Source organism: Mastomys coucha, mitochondrion (assembly GCF_008632895.1).
Source record: "Mastomys coucha mitochondrion, complete genome".
NCBI classification, from domain to species: domain Eukaryota; kingdom Metazoa; phylum Chordata; class Mammalia; order Rodentia; family Muridae; genus Mastomys; species Mastomys coucha.
In genome coordinates, this window is record NC_036018.1 from 1 (window position 1) to 16216 (window position 16216).

The 16216-nt window shown below is 36.9% G+C and overlaps 13 protein-coding genes and 24 non-coding genes across 37 annotated transcripts; 28 read left to right on the forward strand and 9 right to left on the reverse strand. All coding sequences in view use genetic code 2, as the record gives it.

The window, feature by feature from the left end:
- Window positions 1-70, forward strand: TrnF. The gene has a single exon. It is a non-coding gene; the product is annotated as a tRNA-Phe (tRNA).
- On the forward strand, window positions 71-1024 carry Rnr1. The gene has a single exon. It is a non-coding gene; the product is annotated as a 12S ribosomal RNA (ribosomal RNA).
- A 2-nt stretch (window positions 1025-1026) lies between these two features.
- On the forward strand, window positions 1027-1090 carry TrnV. The gene has a single exon. It is a non-coding gene; the product is annotated as a tRNA-Val (tRNA).
- Rnr2 lies at window positions 1091-2652 on the forward strand. The gene has a single exon. It is a non-coding gene; the product is annotated as a 16S ribosomal RNA (ribosomal RNA).
- On the forward strand, window positions 2653-2727 carry TrnL1. Its single transcript has one exon. It is a non-coding gene; the product is annotated as a tRNA-Leu (tRNA).
- ND1 (NADH dehydrogenase subunit 1) lies at window positions 2728-3682 on the forward strand. Its single transcript has one exon. A coding segment is annotated over exon 1 (955 nt).
- Window positions 3683-3751, forward strand: TrnI. The gene has a single exon. It is a non-coding gene; the product is annotated as a tRNA-Ile (tRNA).
- On the reverse strand, window positions 3749-3818 carry TrnQ. The gene has a single exon. It is a non-coding gene; the product is annotated as a tRNA-Gln (tRNA).
- A 4-nt stretch (window positions 3819-3822) lies between these two features.
- On the forward strand, window positions 3823-3891 carry TrnM. The gene has a single exon. It is a non-coding gene; the product is annotated as a tRNA-Met (tRNA).
- Window positions 3892-4927, forward strand: ND2 (NADH dehydrogenase subunit 2). Its single transcript has one exon. A coding segment is annotated over exon 1 (1036 nt).
- TrnW lies at window positions 4928-4993 on the forward strand. The gene has a single exon. It is a non-coding gene; the product is annotated as a tRNA-Trp (tRNA).
- A 1-nt stretch (window position 4994) lies between these two features.
- Window positions 4995-5063, reverse strand: TrnA. The gene has a single exon. It is a non-coding gene; the product is annotated as a tRNA-Ala (tRNA).
- A 1-nt stretch (window position 5064) lies between these two features.
- On the reverse strand, window positions 5065-5134 carry TrnN. Its single transcript has one exon. It is a non-coding gene; the product is annotated as a tRNA-Asn (tRNA).
- A 31-nt stretch (window positions 5135-5165) lies between these two features.
- TrnC lies at window positions 5166-5233 on the reverse strand. The gene has a single exon. It is a non-coding gene; the product is annotated as a tRNA-Cys (tRNA).
- On the reverse strand, window positions 5234-5301 carry TrnY. The gene has a single exon. It is a non-coding gene; the product is annotated as a tRNA-Tyr (tRNA).
- Window position 5302: 1 nt separating this feature from the next.
- COX1 (cytochrome c oxidase subunit I) lies at window positions 5303-6847 on the forward strand. The gene has a single exon. It carries the CDS (start codon window positions 5303-5305, stop codon window positions 6845-6847), a length of 1545 nt encoding a protein of 514 aa, YP_009433486.1.
- On the reverse strand, window positions 6845-6913 carry TrnS1. The gene has a single exon. It is a non-coding gene; the product is annotated as a tRNA-Ser (tRNA).
- A 3-nt stretch (window positions 6914-6916) lies between these two features.
- TrnD lies at window positions 6917-6983 on the forward strand. The gene has a single exon. It is a non-coding gene; the product is annotated as a tRNA-Asp (tRNA).
- A 1-nt stretch (window position 6984) lies between these two features.
- Window positions 6985-7668, forward strand: COX2 (cytochrome c oxidase subunit II). The gene has a single exon. The coding sequence runs from the start codon at window positions 6985-6987 to the stop codon at window positions 7666-7668; it is 684 nt and encodes a 227-aa protein (YP_009433487.1).
- A 3-nt stretch (window positions 7669-7671) lies between these two features.
- On the forward strand, window positions 7672-7735 carry TrnK. The gene has a single exon. It is a non-coding gene; the product is annotated as a tRNA-Lys (tRNA).
- A 1-nt stretch (window position 7736) lies between these two features.
- ATP8 (ATP synthase F0 subunit 8) lies at window positions 7737-7940 on the forward strand. Its single transcript has one exon. The coding sequence runs from the start codon at window positions 7737-7739 to the stop codon at window positions 7938-7940; it is 204 nt and encodes a 67-aa protein (YP_009433488.1).
- ATP6 (ATP synthase F0 subunit 6) lies at window positions 7898-8578 on the forward strand. The gene has a single exon. The coding sequence runs from the start codon at window positions 7898-7900 to the stop codon at window positions 8576-8578; it is 681 nt and encodes a 226-aa protein (YP_009433489.1).
- On the forward strand, window positions 8578-9361 carry COX3 (cytochrome c oxidase subunit III). Its single transcript has one exon. A coding segment is annotated over exon 1 (784 nt).
- On the forward strand, window positions 9362-9428 carry TrnG. The gene has a single exon. It is a non-coding gene; the product is annotated as a tRNA-Gly (tRNA).
- ND3 (NADH dehydrogenase subunit 3) lies at window positions 9429-9776 on the forward strand. The gene has a single exon. It carries the CDS (start codon window positions 9429-9431, stop codon window positions 9774-9776), a length of 348 nt encoding a protein of 115 aa, YP_009433491.1.
- A 1-nt stretch (window position 9777) lies between these two features.
- On the forward strand, window positions 9778-9845 carry TrnR. The gene has a single exon. It is a non-coding gene; the product is annotated as a tRNA-Arg (tRNA).
- A 2-nt stretch (window positions 9846-9847) lies between these two features.
- On the forward strand, window positions 9848-10144 carry ND4L (NADH dehydrogenase subunit 4L). The gene has a single exon. It carries the CDS (start codon window positions 9848-9850, stop codon window positions 10142-10144), a length of 297 nt encoding a protein of 98 aa, YP_009433492.1.
- Window positions 10138-11515, forward strand: ND4 (NADH dehydrogenase subunit 4). The gene has a single exon. A coding segment is annotated over exon 1 (1378 nt).
- Window positions 11516-11584, forward strand: TrnH. Its single transcript has one exon. It is a non-coding gene; the product is annotated as a tRNA-His (tRNA).
- TrnS2 lies at window positions 11585-11643 on the forward strand. The gene has a single exon. It is a non-coding gene; the product is annotated as a tRNA-Ser (tRNA).
- Window positions 11643-11713, forward strand: TrnL2. The gene has a single exon. It is a non-coding gene; the product is annotated as a tRNA-Leu (tRNA).
- On the forward strand, window positions 11714-13543 carry ND5 (NADH dehydrogenase subunit 5). The gene has a single exon. The coding sequence runs from the start codon at window positions 11714-11716 to the stop codon at window positions 13541-13543; it is 1830 nt and encodes a 609-aa protein (YP_009433494.1).
- On the reverse strand, window positions 13521-14039 carry ND6 (NADH dehydrogenase subunit 6). Its single transcript has one exon. The coding sequence runs from the start codon at window positions 14037-14039 to the stop codon at window positions 13521-13523; it is 519 nt and encodes a 172-aa protein (YP_009433495.1).
- TrnE lies at window positions 14040-14108 on the reverse strand. The gene has a single exon. It is a non-coding gene; the product is annotated as a tRNA-Glu (tRNA).
- Window positions 14109-14113: 5 nt separating this feature from the next.
- CYTB (cytochrome b) lies at window positions 14114-15257 on the forward strand. Its single transcript has one exon. A coding segment is annotated over exon 1 (1144 nt).
- TrnT lies at window positions 15258-15326 on the forward strand. Its single transcript has one exon. It is a non-coding gene; the product is annotated as a tRNA-Thr (tRNA).
- TrnP lies at window positions 15327-15393 on the reverse strand. The gene has a single exon. It is a non-coding gene; the product is annotated as a tRNA-Pro (tRNA).
- Window positions 15394-16216: the final 823 nt, after the last annotated feature.

Genomic DNA, 16216 nt, shown 5'->3' on the forward strand with positions numbered 1-16216 from the left:
GTTGATGTAGCTTAATAACAAAGCAAAGCACTGAAAATGCTTAGATGGATTTTTATAAATCCCATAAACAAAAGGTTTGGTCCTGGCCTTATAATTAATTGGAGGTAAGATTACACATGCAAATATCCATGAACCGGTGTAGAATCCCTTAAAAATTATTAAAATTTAAGGAGAAGGTATCAAGCACATAAAATAGCTAAAGACACCTTGCCCAGCCACACCCCCACGGGACTCAGCAGTGATAAATATTAAGCAATGAACGAAAGTTTGACTAAGCTATACCTCTTAGGGTTGGTAAATTTCGTGCCAGCCACCGCGGTCATACGATTAACCCTAATTAATTATTCTCGGCGTAAAACGTGTTAATTAAATACATATATTTATAGAGTTAAAATTCAACTAATATGTAAAAATTCATTGTTAGAACTTAAACACAACAACGAAAGTAATTCTAGACATACCATAAAACACGATAGCTAAGATCCAAACTGGGATTAGATACCCCACTATGCTTAGCCCTAAACTATAATAATTGCATAACAAAATTATTTGCCAGAGAACTACTAGCCACAGCTTAAAACTCAAAGGACTTGGCGGTACTTTATACCCATCTAGAGGAGCCTGTTCTATAATCGATACACCCCGCTTTACCTCACCATCCCTTGCTAATTCAGCCTATATACCGCCATCTTCAGCAAACCCTTAAAAAGGAATAAAAGTAAGCAAGAGAACAATCATAAAAACGTTAGGTCAAGGTGTAGCCAATGAGATGGAAAGCAATGGGCTACATTTTCTATCTAAGAACATCACGACACCCTTTATGAAACCTAAAGGACAAAGGAGGATTTAGTAGTAAATTAAGAGTAGAGAGCTTAATTGAATAGAGCAATGAAGTACGTACACACCGCCCGTCACCCTCCTCAAGTTAAATACACTTAATTATACATAATAACAAGTAATTATATTTATTAGAGGAGATAAGTCGTAACAAGGTAAGCATACTGGAAAGTGTGCTTGGAATAATATCATAGTGTAGCTTACATAAAGCATCTGGCCTACACCCAGAAGAATTCGTATACGAACACTCTGAACTAATTCTAGCCCTAACACTCACTCATTTAACAATACCACAACATAAAATAAACCATTTATTACTAAAGTATTGGAGAAAGAAATTTACATTAGGAGCCACAGATATAGTACCGCAAGGGAAAGATGAAAGATCTAATTAAAAGTGAAAACTAGCAAAGACTAAACCTTGTACCTTTTGCATAATGAACTAACTAGAAATATTCTAACTAAAAGAACTTAAGCTAGATACCCCGAAACCAAACGAGCTACCTAAAAACAATTTTATGAATCAACCCGTCTATGTAGCAAAATAGTGGGAAGATTTTTAGGTAGAGGTGAAAAGCCAAACGAGCTTGGTGATAGCTGGTTACCCAAAAAATGAATTTAAGTTCAACTTTAAATTTACCCCAAGAACTAGAAATCTTAACGTAAATTTAAATTATAGCCAAAAGAGGGACAGCTCTTTAGGAACGGAAAAAACCTTTAATAGTGAATAATAAAAACTATACTTAACCATTGTAGGCCTAAAAGCAGCCATCAATAAAGAAAGCGTTCAAGCTCAACATAAAAAACTGTCTAATTTCTAAATTTTTACCTATTTCCTAAATTATAAATTGGGTTATTCTATAATACTATAGAAGAAATACTGTTAATATAAGTAACAAGAACTTATTCTCCTAGCACAAGTGTATAACAACCCGAATACCCATTGTTAGTTATTACCAAATTCATAGACAACAAACACAAAACAAATTTATCTAAAACTAACTTGTTAGCCCAACACAGGAGTGCTTTAAGGAAAGATTAACCAAAATAAAAGGAACTCGGCAAACAAGGACCCCGCCTGTTTACCAAAAACATCACCTCTAGCATTCCAAGTATTAGAGGCATTGCCTGCCCAGTGACTAAAGTTAAACGGCCGCGGTATCCTGACCGTGCAAAGGTAGCATAATCACTTGTTCCTTAATTAGGGACTCGTATGAACGGCTAAACGAGGGTCCAACTGTCTCTTATTTTTAATCAGTGAAATTGACCTTCCAGTGAAGAGGCTGGAATTATTAAATAAGACGAGAAGACCCTATGGAGCTTGAATTAATAAACTTATTTAAAATCTCACCACACCTAATGGAACAAAAATATTATCTTAAATTTAAAATTTTGGTTGGGGTGACCTCGGAGAATAAAATATCCTCCGAAAGATTATAACTTAGACAAACAAGTCGATGTAACCTAAATTCTAATTGACCCAAAATATTTGACCAACGGACCAAGTTACCCTAGGGATAACAGCGCAATCCTATTTAAGAGTCCATATCGACAATAGGGTTTACGACCTCGATGTTGGATCAGGACATCCCAATGGTGCAGAAACTATTAATGGTTCGTTTGTTCAACGATTAAAGTCCTACGTGATCTGAGTTCAGACCGGAGAAATCCAGGTCGGTTTCTATCTATTAACAATTTCTCCCAGTACGAAAGGACAAGAGAAATAGAGCCACCTTTACAAAAGCGCTCTTAACCAAATTTATGAAACTAATCTTAATAAAGTAATGTATTACAATTAACCACCTAGACCAGGTCATTAGGGTGGCAGAGCCAGGAAATTGCGTAAGACTTAAAACCTTGTCCCCGGAGGTTCAAATCCTCCCCCTAATAGTGTACTTCATTAACATCTTAACACTTCTAATCCCTATCCTAATTGCCATAGCTTTCCTAACATTAGTAGAACGCAAAATTTTAGGCTATATACAATTACGTAAAGGCCCTAACATTGTAGGACCCTACGGAATTCTTCAACCATTCGCCGACGCCATAAAACTATTTATTAAAGAACCAATACGACCACTAACAACATCAATTACACTATTTATCATTGCCCCAACCTTATCCCTCACACTAGCTCTAAGCCTATGAATTCCCCTACCTATGCCTCACCCACTAATTAACCTTAACTTAGGAATTCTATTCTTCCTAGCTACATCTAGTCTTTCAGTATATTCTATTCTATGATCAGGATGAGCCTCCAACTCAAAATACTCATTATTTGGTGCTCTACGAGCAGTAGCCCAAACAATTTCATATGAAGTCACCATAGCTATTATTCTACTATCAACCCTACTATTAAGCGGCTCATTTTCTTTACAAACATTTATTATTACTCAAGAACATACATGACTAATCGCCCCAGCCTGACCCATAGCTATAATATGATTTATCTCTACATTAGCAGAAACTAACCGAGCTCCTTTTGACCTAACCGAGGGAGAATCAGAATTAGTCTCAGGATTCAACGTCGAATACGCCGCAGGCCCATTCGCACTATTCTTTATAGCTGAATATACTAACATTATTCTTATAAACGCATTAACATCAATCATCTTTCTAGGCCCTATTCACAACATCAACCTTCCAGAACTCTACTCAACTAACTTCATAGCAGAAACCTTATTACTTTCATCCGTATTTTTATGAATCCGAGCATCATACCCACGATTTCGCTATGACCAATTAATACATTTATTATGGAAAAACTTCTTACCACTTACACTAGCATTCTGTATATGACATATCTCTCTCCCAATATTTATGGCAAGCATTCCACCATACCTATAGAAATATGTCTGACAAAAGAGTTACTTTGATAGAGTAAATTATAGAGGTTCAAACCCTCTTATTTCTAGAATAACAGGAATTGAACCTAACCTAAGAATCCAAAATTCTTCGTGCTACCAATACACCATATCCTATTCTAGTAAGGTCAGCTAATTAAGCTATCGGGCCCATACCCCGAAAACGTTGGTTTAAATCCTTCCCGTACTAATAAACCCCGCCACCCTAACCATTATCTATCTCACTATGTTTTCAGGACCCCTAATTACAATATTTAGCTCGAACCTCCTAGTAATATGAGTAGGCCTTGAATTAAGCCTTTTAGCAATTATCCCACTATTAATTAACAAAAAAAACCCACGATCAACTGAAGCAGCAACAAAATACTTCCTAACACAAGCCACAGCATCAATAATTATTCTGCTAGCCATCATCCTCAACTATAAACAACTAGGAACATGAACATTTCAACAACAAACAAACAACCTAACCATATTACTAATACTAATTTCCCTATCAATAAAATTAGGTCTAGCACCTTTCCATTACTGACTGCCTGAAGTAACTCAAGGCATCGAACTTCATAAAGGCCTAATCCTACTTACATGACAAAAAATTGCCCCACTATCTATTCTATTTCAAATTCACGACCTAATTAACTCCTCCATCACCCTAACCCTCGCCATCCTATCCATTTTTATAGGAGCATGAGGAGGCCTAAACCAAACACAAATACGAAAAATTATAGCTTACTCATCAATTGCCCATATAGGATGAATACTAGCTATCATTTCATTTAACCCTTCACTCATACTTCTAAACCTATTTATTTATATTATTCTTACAATTCCAATATTTATAATTCTAATAATAAACTCATCAACAACAATAAACTCAATCTCACTTCTATGAAACAAAACCCCAACAGTACTTATAATAATATCTACAATTCTCCTATCCCTCGGAGGACTGCCTCCACTAACAGGGTTCTTACCAAAATGGATTATCATTACAGAACTACTAAAAAATAACTGCACAATCTTAGCAACTACAATAGCCATAATGGCCTTACTAAATTTATTCTTCTACACACGCCTAATCTACTCAACCTCACTTACAATATTTCCAACAAACAACAACTCAAAAATAATACACTTCATAACAAACCCTAAACATAACTTATTTATTCCTCTACTTACAATCATAAGCTCAATAACACTCCCAATAGCACCTCAACTAATTATATAGAAGTTTAGGATATACAGTCCAAGAGCCTTCAAAGCCCTAAGAAGACAAACAAGTTTAACTTCTGTTAAGGACTGTAAGACTATATCTTACATCTATTGAATGCAAATCAATAACTTTCATTAAGCTAAGACCTCCCTAGACTGGTAGGACTTAAACCTACGAAATTTTAGTTAACAGCTAAATACCCTAGTCTGGCTTCAATCTACTTCTCCCGCCTATCAGAAGAAGAGCGGGAGAAGCCTTAGTAGGGGAAATCTCCTACACCTCCGAATTTGCAATTCGATATGAATATCACCTTAAGGCTTGGTAAAAAGGGGACTTAAACCCCTGTATTTAGATTTACAGTCTAATGCTCTATTCAGCCATCTTACCTATGTTCGTAAATCGTTGACTATTTTCAACCAACCACAAAGATATCGGAACCCTATACCTACTATTTGGTGCATGAGCAGGAATAGTAGGCACAGCACTAAGCATTCTAATTCGAGCTGAACTAGGTCAACCAGGTGCACTCCTAGGCGATGACCAAATTTACAATGTTATTGTTACTGCCCACGCATTCGTTATAATTTTCTTTATAGTTATACCAATAATAATTGGAGGCTTCGGAAACTGACTCGTACCATTAATAATTGGAGCCCCTGACATAGCATTCCCACGAATAAACAACATAAGCTTTTGACTCCTACCCCCATCATTTCTCCTATTACTAGCATCCTCTATAGTAGAAGCAGGTGCTGGAACAGGATGAACAGTCTACCCTCCACTAGCTGGTAACTTAGCCCACGCTGGAGCATCAGTCGACCTAACCATTTTTTCTCTACATCTAGCTGGCGTTTCATCTATTCTAGGTGCAATTAACTTCATCACAACTATTATTAACATAAAACCCCCAGCTATAACCCAATATCAAACTCCATTATTTGTATGATCTGTACTTATCACAGCTGTACTCTTACTCCTTTCACTACCAGTACTAGCTGCAGGAATCACAATACTACTAACAGACCGAAACTTAAACACAACTTTCTTTGACCCTGCTGGAGGAGGAGACCCTATTCTTTATCAACACCTATTCTGATTTTTTGGTCACCCAGAAGTCTACATTTTAATCCTCCCAGGATTCGGTATTATCTCTCACGTAGTCACATACTACTCAGGAAAAAAAGAACCATTCGGATATATAGGCATGGTATGAGCTATAATATCTATTGGATTCCTAGGATTTATTGTTTGAGCCCACCACATATTCACAGTTGGCCTAGACGTCGACACACGAGCTTACTTTACATCTGCCACTATAATCATTGCCATTCCAACTGGCGTAAAAGTATTCAGCTGATTAGCAACACTACACGGAGGCAATATCAAATGATCCCCAGCTATACTATGAGCTTTAGGATTTATTTTCCTGTTTACAGTTGGTGGCCTAACAGGAATTGTCTTATCAAACTCCTCACTTGACATTGTCCTTCATGACACATACTATGTAGTAGCCCACTTTCACTACGTCCTATCTATAGGAGCTGTATTTGCCATTATAGCAGGATTTGTTCACTGATTCCCACTATTTTCAGGCTATACCCTAGATGACACATGAGCCAAAGCCCACTTCGCAATTATATTTGTTGGAGTAAACATAACATTCTTCCCCCAACATTTCTTAGGACTTTCAGGCATACCTCGACGATATTCAGACTACCCAGACGCTTACACTACATGAAACACAGTATCCTCGATAGGATCATTTATTTCACTCACAGCCGTTATCGTAATAATTTTCATAATCTGAGAAGCTTTTGCCTCAAAACGAGAAGTTATATCAGTAACATACTCTTCAACCAACCTAGAATGACTTCACGGCTGCCCACCCCCATACCACACATTTGAAGAACCCTCCTATGTAAAAGTAAAATAAGAAAGGAAGGAATCGAACCCCCTTAAACTGGTTTCAAGCCAATCCCATAACCTCTATGTCTTTCTCCATGAGATATTAGTAAAATAATTACATAACTTTGTCAAGGTTAAATTATAGACTTGATCTATATATCTTACATGGCTTACCCATTCCAACTAGGCTTACAAGATGCCGCATCCCCCATTATAGAAGAACTTATAAATTTTCATGACCACACATTAATAATCGTATTTCTTATTAGCTCTCTAGTACTTTATGTTATTTCATCCATACTAACAACAAAACTTACACATACCAGTACTATAGACGCCCAAGCAGTCGAAACTATCTGAACAATTTTACCAGCTGTAATCCTTATTATAATCGCACTTCCATCTCTACGTATTTTATACATAATAGATGAGATTAATAATCCAGTGCTTACAGTAAAAACCATGGGTCACCAATGATACTGAAGCTACGAATACACAGACTATGAAGATCTATGTTTTGATTCCTATATAGTACCAACAAATGATCTTAAACCAGGAGATTTTCGACTTCTAGAAGTAGATAACCGAGTTACCCTACCGATAGAATTACCAATTCGTATACTCATTTCATCTGAAGATGTCCTGCATTCATGAGCCGTCCCATCACTAGGACTAAAAACTGACGCTATTCCAGGACGCCTAAACCAAGCAACAATTACATCTAATCGCCCAGGATTATTCTACGGTCAATGCTCAGAAATCTGCGGCTCCAATCATAGTTTTATACCTATTGTCCTTGAGATAGTGCCATTAAAACACTTCGAAAACTGATCATCTTCAATAATTTAATTTCACTGCGAAGCTTAAAGCGTTAACCTTTTAAGTTAAAGTTAGAGAATTTTAATCTCCACAGTGACATGCCACAATTAGACACATCAACATGATTTATTACTATCATTTCAACAATAATTACCTTATTTATTTTATTTCAACTAAAAATTTCTTTACTATCATTTCCTCTATCACCCTCATCAAAAACAATCCAAACACCAAAAACAAAAAACCCTTGAGAATTAAAATGAACGAAAATTTATTTGCCTCTTTCATCACCCCTACAGTAATAGGTTTACCAATTGTCATCACTATTATTATATTCCCATCTATTCTATTTCCATCATCCGAACGCTTAATCAGTAACCGTCTTCACTCATTCCAGCACTGACTTATTAAACTTATTATTAAACAAATAATATTAATTCACACCCCAAAAGGACGGACATGAGCACTTATAATCGTTTCATTAATTATATTTATCGGATCTACAAACCTATTAGGCCTCCTACCTCACACATTCACACCCACAACACAACTGTCTATAAACCTAAGCATAGCAATTCCATTATGAGCCGGAGCAGTGATCTTAGGTTTTCGACACAAACTAAAAAGCTCACTAGCCCACTTTCTCCCTCAAGGAACCCCAATTTCACTAATCCCTATACTGATTATTATCGAAACAATCAGTCTCTTTATTCAACCAATAGCCTTAGCAGTACGACTAACAGCAAACATCACTGCAGGCCACCTCCTAATACATTTAATTGGAGGAGCTACCCTAGTATTAATAAACATTAGCCCACCCACCGCTACAATCACATTTATCATTCTACTCCTTCTCACAGTACTAGAATTTGCCGTAGCATTAATTCAAGCTTACGTATTTACACTGCTTGTAAGCCTTTACTTACACGATAACACATAATGACTCACCAAACACATGCTTATCACATAGTTAACCCTAGTCCATGACCACTAACAGGAGCCTTCTCAGCCCTATTACTAACCTCCGGACTAGTTATATGATTTCACTTTAATTCAACTTCACTTCTTTCCATGGGCCTTTTAGCAAATACCCTAACAATGTATCAATGATGACGAGATATTATCCGTGAGGGTACATACCAGGGCCATCACACCCCTATCGTACAAAAAGGTCTCCGATACGGAATAATCCTATTTATCGTATCCGAAGTATTTTTCTTCGCTGGATTCTTCTGAGCATTCTATCACTCCAGCTTAGTACCAACACACGACCTTGGAGGCTGCTGACCACCAACAGGAATCTCACCTCTTAACCCCCTCGAAGTCCCACTTCTCAATACATCAGTTCTCCTAGCTTCAGGCGTATCAATTACCTGAGCCCACCATAGCCTTATAGAAGGAAAACGAAATCATATAAACCAAGCTCTTCTTATCACTATTGCCCTGGGGCTCTACTTCACTATTCTTCAGGCCTCAGAATATTTTGAAACATCATTCTCTATCTCAGACGGCATTTACGGATCCACATTCTTCATAGCAACAGGATTTCACGGCCTCCATGTAATCATCGGATCAACCTTTCTCATCGTATGTCTCCTACGACAACTCAAATTTCATTTTACATCAAAACACCATTTCGGATTTGAAGCAGCAGCATGATACTGACATTTCGTAGACGTAGTATGACTTTTCCTGTATGTTTCCATCTATTGATGAGGATCTTACTCTCTTATTATAATTAATATAACTGACTTCCAATCAGTAGATTCTGAAACTAACGGAAGAGAGTAATAAACTTATTTATTATTATCACAATCAACACCTCTTTATCACTAGCCTTAATTCTAATTGCATTCTGACTACCCCAAATAAACCTATACTCAGAAAAAGCAAACCCATACGAATGCGGCTTTGACCCAACAAGTTCTGCACGACTACCTTTTTCAATAAAATTTTTTCTCGTAGCTATTACATTCCTTCTATTTGACCTAGAAATTGCCCTTCTATTACCCCTCCCATGAGCCATTCAATTTACAAACACTACAACGACAACCCTTACAGCCTTCATCCTAGTAACTATCTTATCCCTAGGCCTATGCTACGAATGAGTACAAAAAGGCCTAGAATGAACAGAATAGATGGTAATTAGTTTAAACAAAATCAATGATTTCGACTCATTAGATTATGGTACCCACCATAATTACCAAAAATGCCATCTACATTTCTTAACCTTACAATCTCCTTTATCTTATCACTCCTAGGCACACTAATATTCCGGTCCCACCTTATATCTACCCTTCTATGCCTAGAAGGTATAATACTGTCTTTATTTATTATAATCTCAATAATAACCCTAAACTCCCACTCCATAGTCTCTATACCCATCCCCATCACAATTATAGTATTCGCGGCATGCGAAGCAGCAGTAGGATTAGCCCTACTAGTCAAAGTCTCAAACACATACGGAACTGACTATGTCCAAAATCTAAACCTCCTCCAATGCTAAAAATTATTATCCCCTCAATCATACTTCTCTTTATAACATGGTTATCACCACATAAAATAATCTGAACAAACATTACATCCCACAGCTTCATAGTAAGCATTATTAGCCTATCTCTCCTATGACAAAACGATGAAAACTACCTTAATTTCTCAACCATATTCTCCTCCGACCCTTTATCCTCCCCATTAATTATCCTAACTACTTGACTCCTACCACTAATACTCATAGCTAGCCAAAACCACCTAAAAAAAGAAAAACCATCACACCAAAAATTTTATATCTCCATATTAATTAGCCTTCAAGTCCTCCTAATCATAACTTTTTCAGCAACCGAACTAATTATATTCTATATCCTATTTGAGGCTACCTTAATTCCCACACTAATTATCATTACTCGATGAGGTAACCAAACGGAACGATTAAACGCAGGAATTTACTTTCTATTCTACACACTCATTGGCTCTATTCCTCTCCTAATCGCCCTCATCTATATTCAAAACTCCACAGGCTCATTAAACTTTACAATCCTACTACTATCATCTAACTCAATTGATTCTTCCTGATCTAACAACATCCTATGACTAGCGTGCATAATAGCATTCCTCATCAAAATACCATTATATGGAGTGCACCTATGACTTCCCAAAGCACATGTAGAAGCTCCAATCGCAGGCTCCATAATCCTAGCAGCCATTCTACTAAAACTAGGAGGATATGGAATAATCCGGATCTCAATCATCCTAGATCCATTAACAAAACACATAGCCTATCCCTTTATTGTCCTATCTGTCTGAGGAATAATTATAACAAGCTCCATCTGCCTTCGACAGACAGACCTTAAATCACTTATCGCTTACTCCTCAGTAAGTCATATAGCCCTAGTAATCTCATCTATTATAATCCAAACACCATGAAGCTTTATAGGAGCCTCAATTCTAATAATTGCCCACGGACTAACCTCCTCTCTCTTATTCTGTCTAGCTAACTCAAACTACGAACGAATTCATAACCGAACTATAATTATAGCCCGAGGCTTACAAACAATCTTCCCTCTGATAGCAACACTATGATTATTAGCTAGCTTAGCTAATCTAGCTTTACCACCATCAATCAATCTCATAGGAGAACTATTTATTGCTATATCACTGTTTTCCTGATCCAACTTCTCAATTATCCTCATAGGAATTAACATCGTAATTACAGCTATGTACTCAATATACATGATCATTACTACACAACGAGGAAAACCAGTAGATCATATAAATAACCTCCAACCCTCTCACACTCGAGAATTAACCCTGATATTTCTTCATATCCTTCCTCTAGCTCTTCTCACCATCAACCCAAAACTTATCTCAGGGCTAACAATATGTAAATATAGTTTACAAAAAACATTAGACTGTGAATCTAATAACAGGAAACTAATTTTCCTTATTTACCAAGAAAGAATGCAAGAACTGCTAATTCATGCCACCATGTCTAACCACATGGCTTTCTTACTTTTATAGGATAAAAGCAATCCATTGGTCTTAGGAACCAAAAATCTTGGTGCAACTCCAAATAAAAGTAATTAATACAATTACATCATCAATCTTAACAATCTTTATTATTCTTATATCCCCTATATTAATTTCCCTAACAAACCTGACCAAACATATTAATTTACCACTATACGCCACCGCATCAATCAAACTCTCATTTTTCCTTAGTCTACTACCTCTACTTTCATTCTTTCATCAAAATACAGAATATATAATCGCTAACTGACACTGACTTACCATTAACTCCATTAATATTACAATAAGTTTCAAAATTGACTACTTCTCCATTTTATTTCTATCAGTATCATTATATGTCACATGGTCCATCATACAATTTTCTTCATGATACATACACTCAGACTACCATATCAACCGATTTATCAAATACCTAACTATATTCCTAATCACTATAATTATTTTAACCTCAGCTAACAATTTATTCCAACTATTCATCGGTTGGGAAGGAGTAGGAATTATATCTTTTCTACTTATTGGCTGATGATACGGACGAGCCGACGCAAACACATCCGCCCTACAAGCCATCCTATACAACCGAATCGGAGACGTAGGCTTCATTCTAGCCATAACATGATATTATCTAAACACAAACTCCTGAGAACTTCAACAAATTCTACTTACCAATGACAACAATCTTATCCCTCTAATAGGACTATTAATCGCAGCTACAGGTAAATCAGCCCAATTCGGCCTTCACCCATGACTACCTTCAGCTATAGAAGGACCTACACCAGTATCAGCCCTACTGCACTCTAGTACTATAGTTGTAGCAGGCATCTTCTTACTTATCCGATTCCATCCACTCATATCAAACAATAACACAATCCTAACAACAATAATATGCCTAGGAGCCCTAACCACACTATTCACAGCTATCTGCGCACTTACACAAAACGATGTAAAAAAAATTGTAGCCTTCTCCACATCCAGTCAACTAGGCCTAATAATAGTAACCTTAGGAATTAACCAACCCTACTTAGCCTTCCTTCATATCTGCACACACGCATTCTTCAAAGCCATATTATTTATATGCTCAGGATCAATTATCCACAATCTAAATGATGAACAAGACATTCGAAAAATAGGAGGCATTATAAAAATTATACCATTCACATCATCATGCCTCATTATCGGCAGCCTGGCCCTTACAGGAATGCCATTCCTAACAGGATTTTACTCCAAAGACTCCATTATTGAATCTATAAATACCTGTAATACCAACGCCTGAGCCCTACTAATCACACTCATAGCCACATCAATAACAGCCGTTTACAGCATACGAATCATTTACTTTGTCGCCATAACAAAACCCCGATATCCCCCTATAATTATTATTAACGAAAATAACCCAAACTTAATTAACCCAATTAAACGACTAGCCCTAGGCAGCATCCTAGCCGGCTACATTATCTCAAATAGTCTCCCCCCAACTAACATTCAAGTACTTACAATACCATGATACCTAAAAATTTTAGCTCTTCTAATCTCCATCCTAGGATTCTTAATTGCCCTAGAACTTAATAACCTAACCCTAAAATTCTCGATTCACAAAATCAAACCCCACTCAGTATTCTCAACTTCACTAGGATTCTTCCCATCTATCCTTCACCGAATAATTCCCCTAAAATCCCTGGATCCCAGCTTCAAAGTATCCCTAGGACTTTTAGACATGATCTGACTAGAAAAGTCCATCCCTAAATCAACTTCATTAATTCATACCTTCACATCCAAAATATTAACTAGCCAAAAAGGAATAATTAAACTATATTTCCTATCATTTATAATTACCATAATCCTAGTTACTATTATTTACATTATTAATCCCGAGTGATCTCAATAATAATAAAAATACCAGCAAACAATGCCCACCCAGCCACAACCATTATTCAAGTAGCACAACTATATATTGCCGCAACCCCAACACCACCCTCTAACATAACTCCCACATCATCAACCTCATACATCATTCAATCACTCAAACCATCTACATTAACTAATTCAATTTTACCTCAACTATCAATCAATCATACAAAAGACAACTCCATCAAAAACCCCACAACCAAAAAATTAAAAAACAACCAACTAGAACCCCAAGTCTCAGGGTACTCCTCAGTAGACATAGCCGTTGTATACCCAAACACTACTATTATACCACCCAAATAAACTAAAAACACCAACAAACCTAAAAATGAACCTCCAAACCCTAAAATTATAAAACAACCAACAAACCCACTAACAATTAAACCTAGGCCTCCATAAATAGGTGAGGGTTTCAACGCTAACCCAATACAACCACCCAAAAATACTAAACTTAAAATAAAAATATAATTATTCATTATTTCTACACAGCATTTAACTGTGACCAATGACATGAAAAATCATCGTTGTAATTCAACTATAGAAACCCTTAATGACTAACATCCGAAAAACTCACCCACTAATCAAAATTATTAACCACTCGTTCATCGACTTACCTGCCCCATCCAATATTTCATCATGATGAAACTTCGGCTCACTATTAGGAATCTGCCTAATAATTCAAATCATCACAGGCCTATTCCTAGCAATACACTACACATCAGATACTACAACAGCATTCTCATCAGTAACCCATATCTGCCGAGATGTAAACTACGGATGAATAATCCGATATATACACGCAAATGGAGCATCAATATTTTTTATCTGCTTGTTCCTTCACGTAGGACGGGGAATATATTACGGATCCTACACATTCACAGAAACATGAAACATTGGAGTAGTCTTACTTTTCGCAGTAATAGCAACCGCATTCATAGGCTACGTACTTCCATGAGGACAAATATCATTCTGAGGGGCAACAGTCATTACAAACTTACTCTCAGCAATCCCTTACATTGGGACTACACTAGTAGAATGAATCTGAGGAGGATTCTCAGTAGATAAAGCAACACTAACACGCTTCTTCGCATTCCACTTCATCCTACCATTTATTATCGCAGCCCTAGTCATCGTCCACCTTTTATTCCTCCATGAAACAGGATCCAATAACCCAACAGGCCTAAACTCTGACTCAGACAAAATTCCATTTCACCCGTACTACACAATTAAAGACATTCTCGGAATTATCATAATAATTATATTCCTAATGACACTAGTACTATTTTTCCCAGACTTACTAGGAGACCCAGACAATTATACACCAGCTAACCCACTAAATACCCCTCCCCATATTAAACCAGAATGATATTTCCTCTTTGCCTACGCCATCCTACGATCTATCCCTAACAAACTAGGAGGAGTGCTAGCCCTGATCCTTTCAATCCTAATCCTAGCACTAATACCATTACTACACACCTCAAAACAACGAAGCCTCACATTTCGCCCAATCACACAAATTCTTTACTGAATCTTAGTAGCAAACCTACTAGTACTAACCTGAATTGGAGGCCAACCAGTAGAACACCCATTCATCATTATCGGCCAACTAGCATCGATCAGTTACTTCTCTATTATTCTCATCTTAATACCTATCTCAGGAATCATCGAAGATAGTCTACTCAAATGAAACCCATGCCCTAATAGTATAAACCTATTACTATGGTCTTGTAAACCAAAAATGAAGAACCAATCTTCTTAGGACATCAAGAAGAAGGAATATCTCCCCACCATCAACACCCAAAGCTGACATTCTTGATAAACTACTTCTTGACGTACATAAAATTATCTAGTACATTAAAACATCTATGTATATCGTACATTAAATTATTTTCCCCAAGCATATAAGCAGGTATTATACATTAATGTAATAGGACATAAACTATATTTCCACATTAAACCTTATCAACATGCCTATTATTTCAATACATTCAATTAATGTTCTTAAGACATATCTGTGTTATCTTACATACACCATTAACGTCATAAACCTTTCTCTTCCATATGACTATCCCCTTCCCCATTTGGTCTCAATTTCTACCATCCTCCGTGAAACCAACAACCCGCCCACCTATGCCCCTCTTCTCGCTCCGGGCCCATACGTCCTGGGGGTAGCTATACTGAAACTTTATCAGACATCTGGTTCTTACTTCAGGGCCATCAAATGCGTTATCGCCCATACGTTCCCCTTAAATAAGACATCTCGATGGTACGGGTCTAATCAGCCCATGCCCAACATAACTGTGGTCTCGCACATTTGGTATTTTTAACTTTTAGGATGCCTTCATCAACAAGCCGTCAAGGCATGAAAGTCAGCCCAATGTCTAGACGAACCTACAATTCAAGGGTCATTTATCCACATAACAAACCTCGGAAATCATTTTAATTAATGCTTGAATGACATATAAACTACCAAACCCCCTTACCCCCTAAAATGCCAAACCCCAAAAACATTCAAACCCCTCTGCCCAACCGCAGCTTCCCACATTCTAGTAGTCCACAAAATATAACTTAAATTTTAGTATTGACTAAATTATTTCTCTCATGCACATCACCAACCGAAACCTAAGAGATTCAAATTTCAAAACAATTTTAA